This window comes from Ambystoma mexicanum, chromosome 12, assembly GCF_040938575.1.
Source record: "Ambystoma mexicanum isolate Mex_15411 chromosome 12, UKY_AmexF1_1, whole genome shotgun sequence".
Taxonomy (NCBI): Eukaryota; Metazoa; Chordata; class Amphibia; order Caudata; family Ambystomatidae; genus Ambystoma; species Ambystoma mexicanum.
This window is the reverse complement of record NC_090936.1, coordinates 514,723,269-514,744,303: the sequence shown is the minus strand read 5'-3', so window position 1 is coordinate 514,744,303 and position 21,035 is coordinate 514,723,269. Positions and strand designations below refer to the sequence as shown.

The 21,035-nt window shown below is 46.0% G+C and overlaps 1 protein-coding gene across 1 annotated transcript in view; it reads left to right on the top strand.

Annotated features, from left to right (window-relative positions):
• Window positions 1-21,035, top strand: part of TMEM178B (transmembrane protein 178B) — a 987,899-nt gene that overhangs the window by 880,287 nt on the left and 86,577 nt on the right. The window contains exon 3 of the mRNA XM_069628799.1: window positions 3,048-3,185. Within this exon, the coding sequence (XP_069484900.1) occupies window positions 3,048-3,185 (138 nt within the window). The remainder of the gene's footprint in view (window positions 1-3,047; window positions 3,186-21,035) is intronic.

Here is a 21,035-nt window from a genome sequence, read left to right as displayed (position 1 = left end):
TGGACAATCACAGAGACCCTACTAGAATAATGAAGAGAATATGCTATGTTGATCAAAAGACCCTCTCGCACACATCGTTTAGGGATCACATGGCGAGCTCAAGCTTGAACGTCCTCCTTCCTGAAAAAGTGTTGTTTCCAGGTTCAACCAGATGTCATAAGTTGGAAAGTCATGGCCAACCGTTTGGTTATCCCCAAGGAACAGTCCTTTCCCATTGGGTTTTCAATCTGTGCATGAGACCCATTGCTGCTCTGCTGGAATACTCTAAGACTCTATTCCAGTTCTATGTGGATGATTAACAAATACTCATGTAATAAACCAAGATACACAATAAAAGAAAATACTCATCCAAATTGGCAAACCCCATAGCAACCCACACAACATCCCAGGCTACCATCTTCAGATCAAGACTTAAATGACAAATAGTTTCCTTCTTCTTAACTGATCTGTGGCCCAGCAAAAGCCTCAATCCTCCCTTTCAACAAGACAACACCAATGGGCTCCCACCCACTCCACCTTCTACAGTTAGAACCCCATTGGCATCTTTGACTCTGCGTTGTTCCTCAAATGTGGCAAGTCAATTCAATTGTGAAATATGTTCATAACCGAGTACTTGGACTACGGAGAATCCTCATGCTTCTGGAATTCCAACATGCAGTGAAAGTCATGTAGGCCTTTGTCCTTTTGCAGCTGAACAACAGTAACATCCTCTTCATGAGAGCCCAACATGTACACTCACGCTCCCACAGCTCAAAATAGGGCATCATGGATGATCCTTGGTATCACCTCCACCAGACCACCAATAAACCTCAAATAGCTCACCATGGGGCTTCCCATGGTACCAAGATGCCATTAGCCGTGTAAATGAGACATCCAAGTCTGTGTTGTTGAACCCAAGATGTGGAACGGTTCGGAATTCCTTGAAAAAAACAGGAAAACATTTAAGTTGTTCCCCCTGACAGGGGCTTTTCCTGGCCTGGAAGTTTCTTTTCTTTTTTACTGAGCAGTCCTGCCTTCCCCCTTTCATCGTTCTGACCACGTTGAAAACCTCAACAAGGCCGCACCCTTTGGGAGACCCAGATACTTGCTTCCACCTATCAGCGACTATTGGCAATAACCTCAGAACACTTCCCAGTACCGCAGCTATAAATCAGAAAAGCCCCTCAACCGTAACTGTCCACTGGACCCGCTCCCTCCTCCTTCACTATGAAGAAATCTACTCCATGTACCGTCCTTCGGGTTTCTCTTGGACATAACCCATGACTATTTCCTAGTTTAAGTTGTTAGACTTACAGGGCAGTAGCCGCTGAGCTTGCTGAAAATGTTCTGCTTCATAAATCCTGCCCCCTCTTCTTCCATTCTCTGAGTCGATTCCTTGCCCCCTCATCACTCCTCAACTGCCCGCCCTAGTGCTCTCAAGTGTTTTGTTCTTTGCGCATAACATGGTATACAACTTTTAATAAATAAATAACTACAAAAATAGCTGGGCAAAAAATGAGGACATTTGTCCTAAGGCGAGATTGGTCCTTGGAGGTTAATTTATTTATTTATTGATAATTTGTTAGGCACTTCTACAATTAGCAAAAACGGTTTCAAAGCGCCCACAGGGCAACGGGGTTGCGACAGGGGAAGGTAGACAATGAATTACAATGAATTATAACAGAGATAAGTAAATAATTGATAAGTAAATAAAATGGGAATAAAAGGGAGGGTAGACGAACCAACTATGCCTTGTGAGTGTTCAGAACGTGCAAGTGCAGGGGGGTAAGGGATCAGTGCTGTGGTGTTCATAGAGAAGTGCTAGGGGTGAAGTGCTTAAGAAGAGAAGAGGAACGTAAGTGCAAACTCCTGTGGGAGCCTAAGTCTAAGTAAGTGCAGTAAAAATAGACAGCGGCTGAGATAAGGATGTAGGGGGACAGGGCCCCGAGGATACATAAGGGCCCTGCACATCAGTCACGCTACTGTATGATTAGCAGGTAACAGAGGAGGAGAAGGAAGAAGTAAAGAGGAAGGTCTTGAGACTTTTTTGGAAGTTAAGGAGGTCCTGCCCAAGATGCAGAGGAGAGAGAGGCTATTCCACAGAAGGGAGCCGGCAGAGGACATTTATCGAACCACTTAACAGTAAGGGAGCTGGTGCCAGAGGAACGGAGGAGTCTAGAAGGGGAGTATTTGGTCATGAAGCATTGAAGATAGAGTGGTCCACGGCCTCAGGAAGCCTTGTGGATGATACAGAGGTATTTGAATTTAATTCTTGCTGAGACTGAGAGCCAGTGAAGACTTTGTAGGGCAGGAGAGATGCAGTTCTTGGGCTTCAGGCCAAGGATTAGTCTTGCTGCCCTATTCTGGGTTAGCTGGAGGGGTTGCAGGGTAGATGAAGGAAGATTGAAGAAGAGGCTATCGCAATAGTCTAGCCTGGAGAGGACCAGAGCACGGGTAACATTGAGTGTCTGGGGGAAGGTGATGTAGGGTATAGTTCCTTTGAGAAGGAAGAGCTGAACATGGGACTTCTTGGCGATGTCCTGAATATGAGGTTTGAAGGAAAGGGAGGAGACAAAGATTACTCTGAGGTTCCTGGTTTCAGAAGAGGGGATGGGGGCACATGGAGGAAGGACAGAGTGAAGGGAAGAAGTAGGGTGCAGGGGACCCATAGGGAATCTCATTTTTGTTGGCATTGAGGCAGAGGTCATTAGCAGTGCAACAGTCCTGGATGGCTGTCAGGGATGATGGAGGGTGCAAGGGCATCAGTGGCAAGTTTGAAGAAGAGTTGTGTGTCATCAGCGTAGCACTGGTAATAAAATGCATGCATGAACTTGTTCAACTTAAGCCATACCGCCACAGAAAAAGGTGCATGACTCAGTCTGGTAGACAGAAATGTGCCTTTTGGTTTGCCAATGGAAACTGTTCCCTCCATTGTTCCAATCATGTTCTGGTTGTTATTGGTTTGTGTGCTATTCTTGCCTGGGGCATATGGGAGGTCAGTGTGCAATCTTATTCTGCCATATTGCTTCCTCCCGGATGATAACCCTTGGCCTTTTGTCTCTTCACAGATCTACGCAGGATGACTGCCGGTTTCATGGGCATGGCTGTGGCCATCATCCTGTTTGGATGGATTATCGGGGTGCTTGGGTGCTGCTGGGATCGAGGACTCATGCAGTATGTGGCTGGACTTCTTTTTCTCATGGGAGGTAAGTTCTCAGTGAGTTCTTAGGTGTGGGTGAGATGTTGGTCTCTGGCCCTCATAAAGATTGACCTTTACCATGAAGAGTCTCTTGGAGTGTCTTATCCTCTCTGAGTCTGTCCACAAAGTAATTGTAATTGGTTATTTATAACACACTTAATACCCAGAGGTTTCTAAGCGCGGACCCGTGGATTGAACCTGTGTTACACCGTGCCTCCTTGCTTCCAAGGTGGGCGCGTTGCCCCTAAGCTATCCTCCCGAGACTAGGTCTGATTAACTAATAGCCAGTCACACAAGGAGCCTATTCTGTCCCTATTGTACAGCTGACGTGAAAGGGTCACCTTGGGGATGTCCGATGGCATAGGAGCCACTGAGCGATATCAGATATCACAGGTGCACCTGAGTGGTACTCCATCATATAAGTGCATCCTCTGGCTTAAGTGGGATGAGCTGTGCCATCTGCATATTTCAACCCACCGCAGTCCGAAGATGGCCTTCTATCTTGGAGCACCTGTGATCTCCTACTCCACCCGAAACCACCAAGATGCCCCTTTGACATCTGGGACAAGTAACGGGCTCACTGTAGTGCTCCTGTGGCTTTAGAAACTACCAGGGATCCTTATGATATCTCACACTCCTGAATGGCTCTTCTGACGCGATATCCATCAAGGTGAGCGGCTCCTTTGCCATCTAACAAAGCTGAAGGGCCCTTGTGATATCTGGCAGCAAGCACTAATGAAACGATTGCGACACATGCCATCACGCCACGGATAGACTCCTATGACATATGATAGCATTGAGCTGCTCTTAAGCACGTGACGCCGCTGAACGAGGAACCCCCGTGACATCTGACACTAGTGTGGATTCCTGCCATGCGAGACCATAGTGTCTGCACACGTGACCTGTCCGCTGTTTCTTCGATTCTGTAAGATGATATTGGTTTCTGGAAGAAGGTGTCCTCTGCCAAACCTTCCCACGTTCTCCAGATATATATAATCTGACTTCTGGCCTAGAGAAAAAGTATCTTCCTCATTTTTAGCAATGTAGTGCAGTCATGTGTACTTCGCCGGTCGGTGCACACTATAGGGACACACTAGCAGTTGGAAGGGTTGCATGCAGCCTTAAATGTGCACACGCGGAGCTGTGTATGAGTCTCATCAGGTTATCTTCCCTTAAGATCCCATTGTCTGAAATACGATGGTCTATTATTATACAGATGTGTATTGGCACACTGACCCTATCAATACTAATATCAGGCAAAGTATCTTAATAATGAGCAGGAGGAGCTTTTAGAGACACCTTCCTGAGATTCCGATTTAATCTGATTCATACGGCTGAAGTGTTATCCACACGAGGCATGAGGGATAGCGCTACATGTCGGTTTTGTGGTGATCACAAGGAAACATTAAGACATCTGGTTACAGAGTGCGCCTATTTGCAGGAACCAAGGAAAGAGCACTTCAGTCGATTTATTTACTCTGCCGCTATGAGTGATGAATTACTGCGGCGTTTTGTTTTACTGGGTAGGCCTACACCATTTTTAATTAGTACGATTCAATTTTTAAAGAAACTGAAAATTGTATATGGGGTACGGTAACAAAAACATACTTTTTATGTTTATGTTAATCTATGTAGTTGAATAAGGTTTGTAATAAAACATTTGTATAAAAAAAATGAAAAACAAACATTAGGAGAGACTGGCAAGGCCAAGGCCGCATGACAGTACCAAGTTCTTAACTCAATACATGGGCCCCAAGTGAAGTCTAATTGTTGTGTCCAATAACCAAATCATACCTGGCGGCTGAATTCAAACATCATATATATTGGAGGCAAGATAACCCAACATTTAACCAAAGGAAAATGTTATGGTATGATTAAAAACAAAGTTAAAGCCATAATAATGTGACCAGGAAGTTACCAAACTCTCCCTACAATGAGCTCAGCAATGCCGAGAAAGGAGCCCCTATTTCAGAGCTGACACCAAATGGCTTCGGCTCAGCCCCAGAAGGATATTTGCGATGCCAAGTAACAGGTTCAACCTTCGCCGCCATAAGAAGGGATGGACTTCTGAAAATTGTGCTGTACCCAAAACAGACCAATCGAATGTGCTCCTCAGTGGGAGATCTGGGTCTGGGAAAGCAATTGCAGGCACAGTCTTTTGCACTTAGGTGGGAAGGTAAAGGGGTGAGATAAGGCAGCATGAGGACAGCTGAACATCGAAGGTCCTTTCCGACACACTAAGCACTGCATTGACTACACTAGGAGGAAGGCACCCTGGGAGTTGCTGCACAAGCGAGAGGACACTCCACTAGGAGTCCCGATTGGATCCTATCAGGACGCTAGAAGCCGCATATCTTCTGCTAGGATTACCCAATAAGTGGAGTAGGAAAGTATCACTCTGTTGGTAGCTTGTTGGAGTTCTTGATACCTCAAAGTTCTCTTACACATTGGTGAAGACAGCTGATCAGGGAAGGCATGGAGACCTTCCCTTCATTTCCATGGGAAACATTGGGAAACAAGCTGGAAGAACTTGGATCAATTCTGCAACTGCAGACCAAAAAACAAGGGCACTTAAGTACCCGGAGAGAGCCTGTGTGTCTGGAGGTGCCTCTGTTCACTTCAACCTGATGAATAAGGAGCAGTCAATAGTTCCAGTTCAGTGTCTTCCCCAGCAGGGAGCCCCCGGCATCCCTTATTCCAGAGGCTTTACCTCTAGTATCTGCTGTTACTCAGCAGACTCTACAAGGACTCAAAAACCAGTTGAAATCCCCAAGGTTATTTGGAATGTGATCATACAGCCAGGCGACTTTATGCAATGGACCCCTCAGCTTTGAGCAGTGATTTGCACATTGAGCCATCTGAAAGAGCCATTTGGGCCTACCAGCATCGAAGTGATCCAAGCCTCACCAAAGCCTCAAGGCATGGGGCCGAGCCTTCCACTTCCCGCCGTCAAGATGCCCATCAAGACTATAAAGCTGTCCTAATTCAAAGGCACCACCGCCATGCACGAACCAAATCATAAAGCTGAATGTTTCATTTGCAGATGACAGCCATGGTACCTGAGTGCCTTTGAGCCAACATGAGATCATCTAAATGCATTGCAAACAAGTGGAATGCTCCCTGAAGGATGGCTTGATGCTGAACCATCACCAAAGGCCTGCAACTTAAGGCCTATTGTCTGTCTGCATCTATCTGCGGAAGTCCGTGCCGTGGCTACCCCCTTTTTGCCTTACAAGACGTGAAATCTGTAATTCAGCATTTTGCTCCTTTCTAGTCACACCTGTGCTAATCTAAGTTGATAACTAATGTTCATTGTCAACTACTGCAATCTACTTCCACATACTAAGTTTCAAGCCTTGGACTGCCGCTAAGACTCACTAAGAAATCGAGACACTATATATGCCTACCTCTACAGCAGAATTTTGATATGTGTACCTTGTTTGGCACCTCGCTTATGCTCATTTATTTTGTGTTCCTTGGCAACCTGCCCAGGTCTCCAGTCCATACTTCGCCTTTATCGCGCTACTGCCAATATGCACGTAACCGATGTAATATAAGAAACGTGACATCCGCTGTCTTTGTCCTTAAGTTACAGTGTGCTATCTAGCGTTATCTTGCATAGTCGCAGGTCACCTGGCTCAGTTCCCGCAATTACATTAGTAGTTACTAACATGTTATGTTAAAGGTACTTGTATAGCGCACCGTCACCAACAGAATTGGTCCCCATGCGCTCTGGCGGATCTGTAAACAGGAAGGATGGGTAGAGTTAGTCGGGAGGAGGGGAGCAGGAGAGTGGGAGAAGTGATGTGCTGTTGGCAGCTTCAGCTCGGTATACACCGAGTGCTGGGCATTGGTGCTAGTATCTCATCCGGCGAGGTCTCGAGTGCTGTGGGTGAGGTTTATGTGTTGTTGATGCGGTGTGGTAAAGTGCGTGCAGATTGCTGTGAGAGAGATGGTTGTGTGGCTTTGTGTGGGTTTAAGTATGCAGAAGATTGAGGGTTGGGTTAGTGGGGTCTGTATCCTTATTAAGGTACTTATGGTTCTGTTAGAGTTGTATGCCTGTGGGTTGGGTTGTTGCTTGTTCCTCGTGGGTCGACTCGCTTTGGTGGTTCTGTGCAGATCCAGCTGTGTCATATTGAGTAATGTTTGGATTGGTAGGTGCGTCTGAACCCGATCTTCAGGTGTGGGACTGGGTGGGTAGTATCTATTCTCAGGTTATCTAGTGTGACCCTGGTCGGTTGAGGCTTTGAATGGTTCAGGGTCGGAGCCGTGTTGATGTGGTGTCCTGGTGCATCCGTCTTGGTGAGCCTGTGTGTTTAGTCATTAGTTTCATTCTGTCCTGACTGCTTTTTTGGTTTTCGTGGGGTGTACATCCTTGGGGCTATTGTTTAGTTGTAGTTTAGTGAGATGGGTTGTTGTGCTTCCTGCTGTGTATTGGTGGACGGTGTGTAGTGATGAAACATTCTGTTTCTCACCCACTGGATTGGGGTTTGTGGTGCAGTGCTTCCTTTCCCTCTCTATATTTTGTCCTTAGGGCTGTTGGGGATGGTTGTAATTAAGGTCATGGTCCTCTTGATGATTCGTCCTAGTGTTTCTGTCTTTGTCTTGCTATATGTACTGTTTTTGGTCGTATTGCGGCTGTCTCCCATTTGGTCGTTTAGTATGTCGTGGGATATTTACCTTGGCTTATCCCCATTGATTGGTCGTGTGTATCAGGGTCTCTCTGCGTTCATTGATGATTTAGTTGTGCGTGTGCCCCATTGGCCGGTCTTTCTAGTTATGACGTGAAGAGCCAGGTTTTGAGTAATTTCCTGAATAATAGGTGGTTTCTTGTGTTACGTATGTACTTTGGAAGGTCGTTCCAGGTTTTCGGGGCTTGGTGAAAGAAGAAGGATCCTCTGAGTTTTCTTTTGTTTTAGGGCATTGGTTCCAGGGGATGTCCATGCTTGATCTGAGCGTTCTTCTTGGCTGATGTAGGTGCAGTTTGTCTCTTAGGAACTCAGCGCCTTTGTTGTGTACTGCTCTGTGCATAAGGCACATTGTTTTGAATTTTATTTGTTGTTTTATTGGTAGCCAATGTAGTGTTTTCAGCGCTGGTGCAGTGTGTTCTCTTCGGGGAAGTTTCAGAACTAGTCTGGCTGCCACGTTTTGAATGCGTTGTAGTTTTTTTAAGAGTCGTTCAGGCATGCATAGGTATAGGCTATTGGCGTAGTCTACTTTGGACATGATGAGGGCAAGGATGGTGGTTGTTTTGTTGGTGAACGATAGGAACGGTAAGATCCTCTTTGCCGCTCGCAGGAGGAAGAAGCATTTCTTGAGGAGAGCGTTTACTTGTGGCTCTAGTGTGAGATTATTGTCCATCAGAATCCCCAGGTTTTTTACAATCAGCGAGGGTGCTGGGGTTGTCCCGAGTTCCCTTGGCCAAGGGATGAATTGGTTTTCTCCTCCACTTTTTGTGATGATTATTTTGGTTTTGTCTGGGTTGATTTTGAGGGAGTTGGAGTTCATCCAGAGGAATACATTGCAGAGGCAGTTTTCTAGCGTTGAGTTTATTTCCGGGTCGTCTTGTATTTTGAAGATTATTTGTGTATCGTCAGCGTAGTTGTAGCAGGTGAGGCTGTGGCTTTTGATGATTCTGAAAAGTAGATACAAGTAGATGTTGAAAAGTAGCTGGGAGAAGGATGATCCTTGTGGTACTCCACAGGTGGAATCTCTTGGGCTTGATTTGAAGGGTTTCATCCATACGGTTTCCGTTCTGTTTGTTAGGAAGGATTTGATCCATAGTATGGTGGTGTCTGTTATTCCAAGTCCTTCTAATCTCGTTATGAGGGTGTCATGGTCGACTCTATCAAATGCTGCCGATAGGTCTAGGAGTATCAAGGCAATGCTGTTGTCCGAGTCTGCATTGATTTTTAGATCGTCCCATATTGAGAGTAGGGCTGATTCTGTTCCTCTCAGTGGTCTGAAGCCAACTTGTGCCTGGTCTAGTAGGCCGTGCTCTTCTATAAACTCTTGGGTTGTTTTGTATATGTACGTTTCGAGCAGCTTGGCTGTATATGGGATGTTGGAGATGGATCTGTAGTTGGAGAGGTCCTCTACGTTTCCCGCTGTATCTTTGAGTAGTGGCCTGATGTATGCAGTTTTGAAGGCTTGTGGCACTTTCCCAGTTGCGATGGAATGGTTGAGGACGTTTCCTCTTTGCTTTTTGAATTTCCTTTTTGTATGACCGGTTGGGTTGTAGGAATTTCAGTTTGTTCGCCGCATCGTTTTGTTTTCTCCAATCAAGTTCTAGTCTTCGGATTTTCCTTTTCATGGTGCTAAGTAGTGGGGAGAACCATTTTGCCATTGACCTTTTATTAGAAGAAGCGAAAGGTTTTTCTTTGGCGATGTTGTCTATAGTAGTTATAATCCAGGAATGCAGCAGGGTTACCTTTTTTTCCAGGTCGTCTTCTTCCATGAATGATGGGTGTGGTTTGTTTAGCTCCAGGAGCTCATTCAGGTTGGAGTTTTTGATGGGTCTCCAGTTTCTTTTCATGGTTTTCGTTGTTTTGTCCGGTTGACTGTTTGTTGGGGTGGTCATTTTGATTACGATAGGGATGATGAGGTGGTCGCTACATGGTATTTGAATTGGGGTGCCGTGGTAAGGAGTAGTTTGTTCGCAAAGATTGCGTCAAGTGTAAGCCCTGCCAAGTGGGTTGCTCCTTTGACTAGTTGTTGTAGGTTCATTGCTGCTAGTTGGCTGGTTAGTGATTTTTGTATGGTCGTGGTTTCTCCTTTGAACCAGATGTTGAAGTCCCTGAGGACTATCAGGTGTTTGTGTTTGATGGCGAGGACGGTGATTGCTTCTGTGAAGGTGTCAACGAAGGTTGCATCATAGGTCGGTGGTCTATATATTAGTATGAATTTCAGGTTTATTTTGGAGCTTACTGCTAGACGTATGATTAGGGATTCACATTTATCCATGTTTAGTGGGTCTTCCAATTTGATATCCAGGTGTTCCTTGTGAATGATTGCCAGCCCTCCCCCTCTTTCGGTTTTTCTGTTTGCTTGGACGCATTTTAAGTATTCAGGCAGGCAATTGTTGAGGGTGATCTTGTAGTTGTCATCTAGCCAAGTTTCTGTTGCAAACAGAATGTCGATCCCTCCGTCGCAGAGCAGATCGTATATATCTCTGTGGCATGTTTGGACATTGACCTTGCATTGATGAGTTTGCAGTGGATCTTTTTGGTGAGGTTTTGCTTGTTGGATGTTCCTTGTTTTGGTTTGTGGTTGTTTGGTTTCGGTTCATCGTTGTTGGCGTTGATTGGGGTGGATGAGGATCTGCAGCATCTTCATTGTAGGACGGCGTATGAGGATCGGCAAAGGCCGCATCTTCATTGAAGCGGTCTGTTAGATTGAGAGCTAGGCTGTTCAGTGGTGTTGCTTCTCTGTTTGTGTTGGTTAGGTGAAGGTCCGTGAAGGCTTCTTCGTTGAATTGGTCAGTTAGGTTCATGTTTGGGTTGTTGGTTATCTGGTCTTTGTCGTCGTTATGTCCGGTATGGCGCGGGTGTTGAGGGTGTTCTTGTTATGTATGGGTTGATGGGGTCGGACTCTAGCCCCATTCTTCTTGGGTGCTCCTGTCTTTTTCCTGGTTGTTTTGGGCTGTTCTTTGTGAGTCTTGGTATCTCTGTGTCGTTGCAGTGTCCTGGTTCTGGGGTTGTTGCAAGGTATGGTGTGAGATATAGGTATTTTTCCCTTTGGAATTTTGTCCTGGTCGTTTTGGTTTTTGGTGTTGTGTTTCCTCTATTTGCGGTTGTTGCTTCGGTGGTAGGTTGGATGTGTGTGTCTGTGTCCAGTGCGGCCTTGTCTTGTGCTCTTTTTCTGCGTCCCTTTCTGGTCCGGGGCATTTTGGTGCTCAGTGCGGAGGTGCCGGTACAGTGTTTGGCTGCTGTGTCTTGTGATGGGAGTGCTGCTATTTCTTCTTGCGTTGGTAGGCTCGGGTGCTTTTTTGTGCTGTCTGTTCTTCGGGTGGGTTGTTTGTGTATCCTCAGAGCGTTGTCCGGTGGGGTTGTGGTGCTGGGCGTACCATTGTCGGGGATTGTAGTTCAAAGTTCAATGCTGTCTATGTAAGTCTCTCGGAAAAGGTGGGGGCGGTAGAACTATAATATCACGGTCAGGTCCTCACTAGGAGTCTGTTAAGGTAGTTGAGCTAAGTTAGTGCTTGAGACTAAGTCTGACTATGTTCTAGAGCACGGTTGTCCAACTTACGGCCCCCGGGCCACAATACGGCCCTCCAAGCCATTTCATGTGGCCCGCGAGGCTGTACAGAAAACATTGAACAAATAAAGAAATAAACCGGGCCGTGGCGGAGGACTGTTACTACTAAAAAGGGGGTGGGGGAGCACCAGAGGCAGTAACAGGCCACAGCCTGGTTTATTTATTTATTTTCCCAATGTTTGTCGGGTCCGTGGACCCGATTAATTTATTTATATCTGCAATGGTGGTCGAAACAACATTACAGAAATAAATAAATTAATTGGGTCCACGGACCCGGCAAACATTGAACAAATAAATAAACCGGCCGTGGTGGTGGACTGTTACTGCCTCTGCCACGGCCTGGTTTATTTATTTATTTGTTCAATGTTTGTCGGGTCCGTTGACCCAATTAATTAATTTATTTGTTTCTGCAATGTTGGGTCCGACCAAACATTGAACAAATAAATAAATGAACCGGGCCGGTTTCAGGGGCGCCAAGTACGCGTGTGCGCCACCCCCCCCAGGCCAGAGAGAAGAGACGCAGTATGGATGGCCTTTTGTTCCATCCATACTGTGTCTCTCTCTCTGGTGGCCCGTTTAAAAGCTGGGTTAAAAACAATGTTTAAAAATTGAGGGACAGATACAAAGCAAGAGGCTCTTGTTTTCCATCTGTCCCTCAATTTCTAAAAATCGTTTTGGTTTGGGTATACGTCTACATCTGTGTGCACAGATGTAGAAGTACACCCAACCCAAAACGATTTTTAGAAATAGAAGTACACCCAAACCAAAACGATTTTTAGAAATGGAGGCACAGATGCAAAGCAAGTTTGTCCCTCAATTTCTAAAAATCTTTTTGGGTTGGATGTATTTGTACATCTGTGCACCCCTCTTCACAAGAGGGATGCACAGATGTAGAGGTACACCCAACCCAAAACGATTTTTAGAAATGGAGACACAGATGCAAAGCAAGTTTGTCCCTCAATTTCTAAAAATCTTTTTGGGTTGGATGTATTTGTACATCTGTGCACCCCTCTTCGCAAGGGGTGCAAGGGATTCTAAAAATCGTTTTGGGTTCGGTGTACCTCTACATCTGTGCACCCCTCTTGCATTGCATCTGCGGGGGGAGGTGGCAGGGAGAGGGCAAATGAGAGTGTTTTCATGTTTCTGAGTGTGTACCTGGTGAGGGTGAATGCTATGCTATGGGCATAATAGTGCAGAGCTAATGGGCTTCTGTATTTTTAAAGAGACAGTAACAGCACTTCTCAGCAGGGCTGTGTAATCTATTTTCTACTAGAGCTGCCATATTTGAAATGGGGCAATGCTGGTACTCCTCAGCTTGCTAAACAGGGCTCCTATAATTGTAATACTATGCTTTTGTTGAGGCAATGCTAGTTCATCTTAGTGGGGCTGCTATACTTTTGATGGGACAACATCAGCACTTCTCAGTTGAGCTGCTACACTCATATTGACAAGGCCCCAGCACTTCTCAGCAGATTTATTTATTTGTATTGGTTATTTATAATGCGCATAATATACCCAGAGGGATCGAACCTGTGTTGCTCCATGTCGTCTTGCTTCCAAGGTGGGCACATTGCCCCTGAGCTATCCTCCCGAGACTCTGAAGATCTGAAGTAGATTTAATGATACAGAACCAGAACTATTGAGCAAGTCTAACATCTTCATCATCAGAATAAATCAACACTGCTGTGATTATACAAGAGCTTATATATTTAAAGGGATGGAATTACTCAGAATGTAGCAGCACTATTCAATAACCCAAAGTGCTTAAGCATAGTTAATGTGAAAATACAACACTTCTCACTATTGGGACAGTACTGCCTTGGCCAGAGTTTCACACTGAAGAAGCGAGCAAGTGATCCGGGGTATTCAGCCCACACACATGCATGGGATTCCCAAGCACCCACTTGCGAGATTTGCACCAAATGAGTGAGATTGTGTTCCAAGGTAGGAGGCACATGCACAGTCTTTTCTCTGAGGTTTGACACACTCACAGGATGGGATGGCATTTCGTTCTCCCATCCTAGTTGTGTTGCTCTGCCTTTTGAGGGCTGCTACAACCTGGATGATTATAGAGGGGTGGAGTAGGGGCAGTATTGGCCTACTGGAATGCAACTGGGAGGTTTAAACCTCCTTCTTACTTGACTTTAGTATATGCAGTACATGCTAGCCAATGTTTCCACTGTTCTGCACCCCCCTCCTCCCTCGCACCAAGTCGGCGACTACGTGCAAATGTGGTCATATAACTGCTGGTGAAGTCACTACCAATATTTGGGCACCCCCCGGGAAATTCATAAGTCGGCTCCCCTGCCTTATTTATTTATTTGTTCAATGCTTGTTGGGTCCGTGGACACGATTAATTAATTTATTTCTGCAATATTGGGTCCGACCAATAAACCGGGCCGTGGCGGAGGACTTTTACTGCCTCAGGTGCCCCATGGAATTGTATTATGATTCTTTCATTACCACAGAAGTAATGAATGTGTATTACAGAGATAATCTGGCATACATATGTATTGGGCACATTGCACATGCTCAGGCAGCATCAATCATGCTTTGTAGAGGACAATGCTGGCCTAAGTTGGGAACAGCCAGCATAGGCATGTTGCTACAGAGGCATATTTTGAGGACAACCAGCATGTCAATGTGTTACATCAGTGACAGTGCTGTTTTACACTGTGGACACATTGATCATTAAAATGTGTTGTGTTCTACAATGTTCTTGTCTGCTGTTGGTGACATGGAATGTACATGTTCCCTTTTTGAACTGATTGTAAACCTATGGCTTTTTGATCACTTTTCCTGCTGTAAAATGCACAATTTCAGCCCCATATTTGGAAAGAAAATCTTGGGGGTGGGACCCCCCAAACCCTCCCTAGATCGTTATAGCTCCCTCACTATGCTCGGTCGCCCCCACTATTTCAGAGAAATATCAACACATACACACTGGAAGAAATCACAAGAAACTAACCTTTGATCACTGCCTGGGACTGCATGGCTATGCCTGTGATGCTATTGTGTCAAAGGTCACACACCATCGCTTTGAATATACTGCTTTGGGTGAGGGTGTTCACTTTTGGCTGGCCGGCCCACCGGGTGACAAAAAGTTAATGCTTCGGCCCCACATTCAAAAAGGTTGGACAAGCCTGTTCTAGAGTATCGTATGGTGGGAGGGACTCTCAAGGAGTATTGTAAACCTTGCAATGTGAATTTGGGAGCAGAACCCCTGCTACTTTTGGGAGACCTGTATAGTAGGAGAGAGGCCTATCAATGCAGTCTGAATATCACACAATGCAATTTAGGGACCGAACTCGTGCCAAGTTTGGGAGACCTGCACTGTGGGAAAGAGGCCCATCAATGCAATCCGAACATCACACAATGCAACCCGGGGACAGAACCCCCGCTAGACTTGGGCGACCTGTATAGTGGGAGAGAGGCCTATCAATGCTATCTGAATATCTCACAATGCAATTTTGGGAACAGAACCCCTGCTAAGTTTGGGAAACATGCGTATTGGGAGAGAGGCCTATCAATGCAATCTGAATATCATACTATACAATTTGGGGACAGAACCTCTAGTAAATTTGGGGGACCTGTTTAGTGGGAGAGAGGCCTATCAATGCAATCTGAATATCATACAATACGATTTGGGAGCAGAAACCCTGCTAAATTTGGGAGACCTGTGTATTGGGATAGAGGCCTATCAATGCAATCTGAATATCATACAATACAATTTGGGAACAGAAACCCTGCTAAATTTGGAGACCTCTGGGTTGGGAGAGGGGCCTATCAATGCAATCTGAATGTCATACAATACTGTTTGGGGACAGAACCCCTGATAAATTTGAGAGACCTATATAGTGGGAGAGAGGCCTAACAATGCAATCTGAATATCATATAATACAATTTGGGAGCCGAAGCCCTGCTAAATTTGGGAGACCTGTATAGTGGGAGAGAGGCCTATCAATGCAATCTGAATATCATACAATACAACTTGGACAGAACCCCCGATAAATTTGGGAGACCTGTATAGAGGGAGAGAGGCCTAACAATGCAATCTGAATATCATACATTACAACTTGGGAACAGAAAGCCTGCTGAATTTGGGAGCCCTGTGTATTGGGAGAGAGGCCTATCAATGCAATCTGAGTGTCATACAATACAATTTAGGGTACAGAACCCCTGATAAATTTGGGAGACCTGTATAGTGGGAGAAAGGCCTATCAATGCAATCTGAATATCATTCAATACGATTTGGGAACAGAACCCCTGCTAAATTTGGGAGACCTGTGTAGTGGGAGAGAGGCCTATCAATGCAATCTGAATATCATTCAATACGATTTGGGAGCAGAAACCCTGCTAAATTTGGGAGACCTGTGTATTGGGAGAGAGGCCTATCAGTGCAATCTGAATATCATACAACACAATTTGGGAACAGAAACCCTGCTAAATTTGGAGACCTCTGTGTTGGGAGAGGGGCCTATCAATGCAATCTGAATGTCATACAATACAGTTTGGGGACAGAACCCCTGATAAATTTGAGAGACCTATATAGTGGGAGAGAGGCCTAACAATGCAATCTGAATATCATATAATACAATTTGGGAGCCGAAGCCCTGCTAAATTTGGGAGACCTGTATAGTGGGAGAGAGGCCTATCAATGCAATCTGAATATCATACAATACAACTTGGACAGAACCCCCGATAAATTTGGGAGACCTGTATAGAGGGAGAGAGGCCTAACAATCCAATCTGAATATCATACATTACAACTTGGGAACAGAAAGCCTGCTGAATTTGGGAGCCCTGTGTATTGGGAGAGAGGCCTATCAATGCAATCTGAGTGTCATACAATACAATTTAGGGGACAGAACCCCTGATAAATTTGGGAGACCTGTATAGTGGGAGAAAGGCCTATCAATGCAATCTGAATATCATTCAATACGATTTGGGAACAGAACCCCTGCTAAATTTGGGAGACCTGTGTAGTGGGAGAGGGGCCTATCAATGCAATCTGAATATCATTCAATACGATTTGGGAGCAGAAACCCTGCTAAATTTGGGAGACCTGTGTATTGGGAGAGAGGCCTATCAGTGCAATCTGAATATCATACAACACAATTTGGGAACAGAAACCCTGCTAAATTTGGAGACCTCTGTGTTGGGAGAGGGGCCTATCAATGCAATCTGAATGTCATACAATACAGTTTGGGGACAGAACCCCTGATAAATTTGAGAGACCTGTATAGTGGGAGAGAGGCCTAACAATGCAATCTGAATATCATAGAATACAACTTGGACAGCATCCCTGATACATTTGGGAGACCTACATAGTGGGAGAGAGGCCTAACAATGCAATCTGAGTATCATACAATACAACTTGGGAACAGAAAGCCTGCTGAATTTGGGAGACCTGTGTATTGGGAGAGAGGCCTATCAATGCAATCTGAGTGTCATACAATACAATTTAGGGGACATAACCCCTGCTAAATTTGGGGGACCTGTATAGTGGGAGAGAGGCCTATCAATGCAATCTGAGTATCATACAATACAACTTGGGAACAGAAAGCCTGCTGAATTTGGGCGACCTGTGTATTTGGAGGGAGTTCTATCAATGAAATCTGAATGTCATACAATACAATTAGGGGACAGAACCCCTGATAAATTGGGAGACCTGTATAGTGAAAGAGAGGCCTATCAATGCAATCTGGGTATCATACAGTATAATCTGGGGACAAAACCCTGCTAAATCTGGGAGACTTGTGTATTGTGAGAGAGGCCTATCAATGCAATCAGAATATCATACAATACAATTTGGGAGACCTGTGTATTGGGTGAGGTGTGGGTCAGGTGAGTATCGTATTTCTTCAGGGTGTGGGGAAATAATACTGTTTTATGTCGGTTTGTTAAGAGGCTAGGATTATAGGGTAGAGTGGTTGATCTACTCCTAACCCACGCCTCTCCTACCTTACTGGTCCTTGTAGTTGATGGTTGACAGCTGGCTTCCCCTATGGACTCCTGCTGACACTTCCTGGAGCCGACTCTGTTGGAGCCGCCCTTGGTCTTGGGGACCTTAGCCGCAGGGGCTGCCCTGGGGGGGCGGTGATAAGGGCTGAGAGGACCAGAGAGAGGGGGGCTGGGCGGGTCGGGAGGTGGGAGGAAAACACGGAAATGAAGATTGGAAACAGGGGGTGGGGAGAGGGGCTGCGGGCAGCAGCAGCGCTGGAGCACTAGTGCAGGCAACGAAAGTAAAATACTGCGGGCCCAGAGGGCTCTCTGGATGCGGCCGCACTCACCTGCCTCTGGTAGAAAGAAGTGGGCGGCGTGACCCGCGGCTCGCTAGGCCTGGGGGCCTGGGCAGATCAGCCAATCAGGGGGGGTGGAAGGGTCTGGAGGCAGGAGGAAGACAAGGAAATGGGGGGGCTCTCTGGATGCGGTCGCACTCACCTGCCTCTGGTGGAAAGAGGCGGGCGGCGTCACCCGTGGCTCGCTAGGCCTGGGGGCATGGGCAGATCTGCCAATCAGGGGGTTGGGAGGGTCGGGAGGCGGGAAGAAGACAAGGAAATGGGGATTGGAAACAGGCATTGGGGAGAGGGGCTGCGGGCAGCAGCGGCGCTGGAGCGCTAGTGCAGGCAAAGAAAGATAAATACTATGGGCCCAGAGGGCTCTCTGGATGCGGCCGCACTCACCTGCCTCTGGTGGAAAGAGGCGGGCGGCGTCACCCGCGGCTCGCTAGGCCTGGGGGCATGGGCAGATCAGCCAATCAGGGGGGTGGGAGGGTTCTCGGAGGCGGGAGGAAGACAAGGAAATGGGGATTGGAAACAGGCGTTGGGGAGAGGGGCTGCGGGCAGCAGCAGCGCTGGAGCGCTAGTGCAGGCAAAGAAAGAGAAATACTACAGGACCAGGGGGCTCTCTGGATGTGGCCGCACTAACCTGCCTCTGGTGGAAAGATGCAGGCGGCGTCATCCGCGGCTCGCTAGGCCTGGGGGCCTGGGCAGATCAGCCAATCAGGGAGGTGGGAGGGTCGGGGGGTGGGAGGAAAACAGGGAAATGGGGATTGGAAACAGGGGCTGGGGACAGGGGCTGCGGGCAGCAGCGGCGCTGGAGCGCTAGTGCAGGCAAAGAAAGAGAAATACTACAGGCCCATGGGGCTCTCTGGATGCGGCCGCACTCACCTGCCTCTGGTGGAGGCATGTGCTCCTCAATCGTAGTCTACTAAGTATTGCATACCTTACATGTACTTCGCGCTCCATCTACATAATCTTCAATGCTTCCTAAATTCATCGCTTCAATTACTTGTCTCTCACTACATTGCCTACCTAGAGCCCCATATATGACTATTACTAAATTAAAAAAAAAAAAATCCGACAATTCCTGTCATCCAAAGCTATTTTTGGCGGAACGAACGGCATATGTAGCCAGAAATTTCACAATCCTCTGTGACTGTAAAACACCAATAACTCATTAACCAAATTCATCTACAGTTTGCCTGCCACTGGTCTCCTGCCTAAAACAAATATGAAACTGTCTCTATCTCATTTCAGTTGTGCCGTGTTTATGACTGCGTCTTGTACTATTTGATTTGATCCATATGCTCTCCTACAATTGCTGCTTCCTCTGCCTGCTAACTTCTACATGTACTGTTGAGGGAGTTTGCTATACTCTGCATTCATTTGCTATCCAATTGGTGTTCTTATGCATTCTGAGTGATCCTGTCTTCAGGCCTCCACTTGCTAGGGTCCTTTTCAGGGTGGACCTTATATGGAACACTTTCCTCTCTGTGCCTAGCTGTCCTATTTGCATATACTATGAGGCCTGCTATGCAGCCTGCTAACCATCACATAGCCATCTTCGTGATCACTCTAGCAGCCAGCTACCACTATTGCACAGTTACTGTCCACTACGAGCCTATGATTAAATACCCAACAACGTATCCATCATCACCCACACACCTGGGGATCAAATCCACTAAATTTCTCCCACCTCTGGAACTTAGCCTTCCTCATTCTACTATCAGACCAACACCATTCCTACCTGCACTAAACTTAGGCACTAAGCATTACAATACCGCCAAGCTGGACCTATTGAACTGGTAGCTACCTTAACCCCGAGTCAATGGATTAATCTATATGCCACTAAACCAACACCTAACCAGCCTTGTTCCATGGTAGTCAGAAACAGAAGACTTGGCTCCAGACTTAATAGTTACCTCTGCCCCTTGACCATACCTCTAGATAAACTAAGTCATCCATTGGTCACAAACAACCAAACACCTTTGATCAATCATAAGAAAAAAACAAGAGCTATGTCTTGTTTCACTAGCCCTTATATTAACGGTGCCTTAATAAATGCTAGATCTATGGTTGCCCATGCTGCCTGACATAATCAACACCAGAGATCTAGACTTCCTAGCCATATCGGAGACTTGGCTCCATGATGCAGCAAGGTCTTCCCTGTTACTGGCTATACCTGATAAGTATACCATGATAAGAGCAGACAGAGTAACTTCAAAAGGAGGTGGCATCGCTATCATTGCGAAGTCTAGCCTAGGGCTCAGATTATCTACCTCCCCTAGTGTGAAGTCATGTGAACTACACACAGTTAAATTAACTGCCTCTAACTCAAGCACTTTAACGGTACACATGTATAACAGACCCCCGGTCCCATCGAATCATTTGAGGAAGACATCTCTACCATACTCTCTGTAAACACTAAACTCTCTTTGCAAATTTTACTATTTGGTGATTTTAATCCGGGCTTCCCTGACCCTTATGACAAAGAGGCTAAGACTTTGTCTGAAACCCTCTCGGAACTTGGGCTAACACAAAGAGTTACTCATCCGACCCATGAGAAAGGTAAAATATTAGACTGAGTAGCAGATCTTAATTGCAAGACGGAAATCCCATCTATCAAACCTCAAACTTGGACCGACCATTACCTAATATCGTTCACTACACTTGCCGAGAGAGTGGCAAAAAAGCCTATGCTGTTAGCTCCACCGCTTCTTACCAGGAACAAAAGGAACATTACGGTAGACAAGCTTCTGCCACTCCTGCTCCCTACTTTGAATGTCGCACCAGAGTCTTCGGACCCAGCCGCACTAGTAGACCTTCATAACACCACATTTACACAAGCTTTAGATATCATCGCTCCTCTTAAAATGCAAAAAGGTTAACCTAGAGCCCACCTTAACTCGTGGTTCACACCACAGCTTAAAGCTCTGTGATTAGAGAAGAGAAAATTGAAAGTCTTGTGGAAATATATGCCATCTAAAGAAAATAAACAAAACTTGATTGAATTGTCCACCAATTATAAAACAGAAATATTGTGTACCAAACGTGAAACATACGACAGGAACAACAAAGCCAGTTCCAGTACTAGGCAACTCTTTGTGATCGTAAGGGAAATGGAAACCCCTATCCCACCAGAGGACTTGTGTACAAAGGACAAAGTATGGTGTACCACCATCCAAAATGCACTGTCCAACAAAATTGCAACGCTACAAAACAAAATTGCAGCAAAGAGGCTTAACCTCACTAAATTAGATACTTCTGACAGCCATCAAGAACACCCACATAAATCTCTACAGGAATTCAAACTCTCC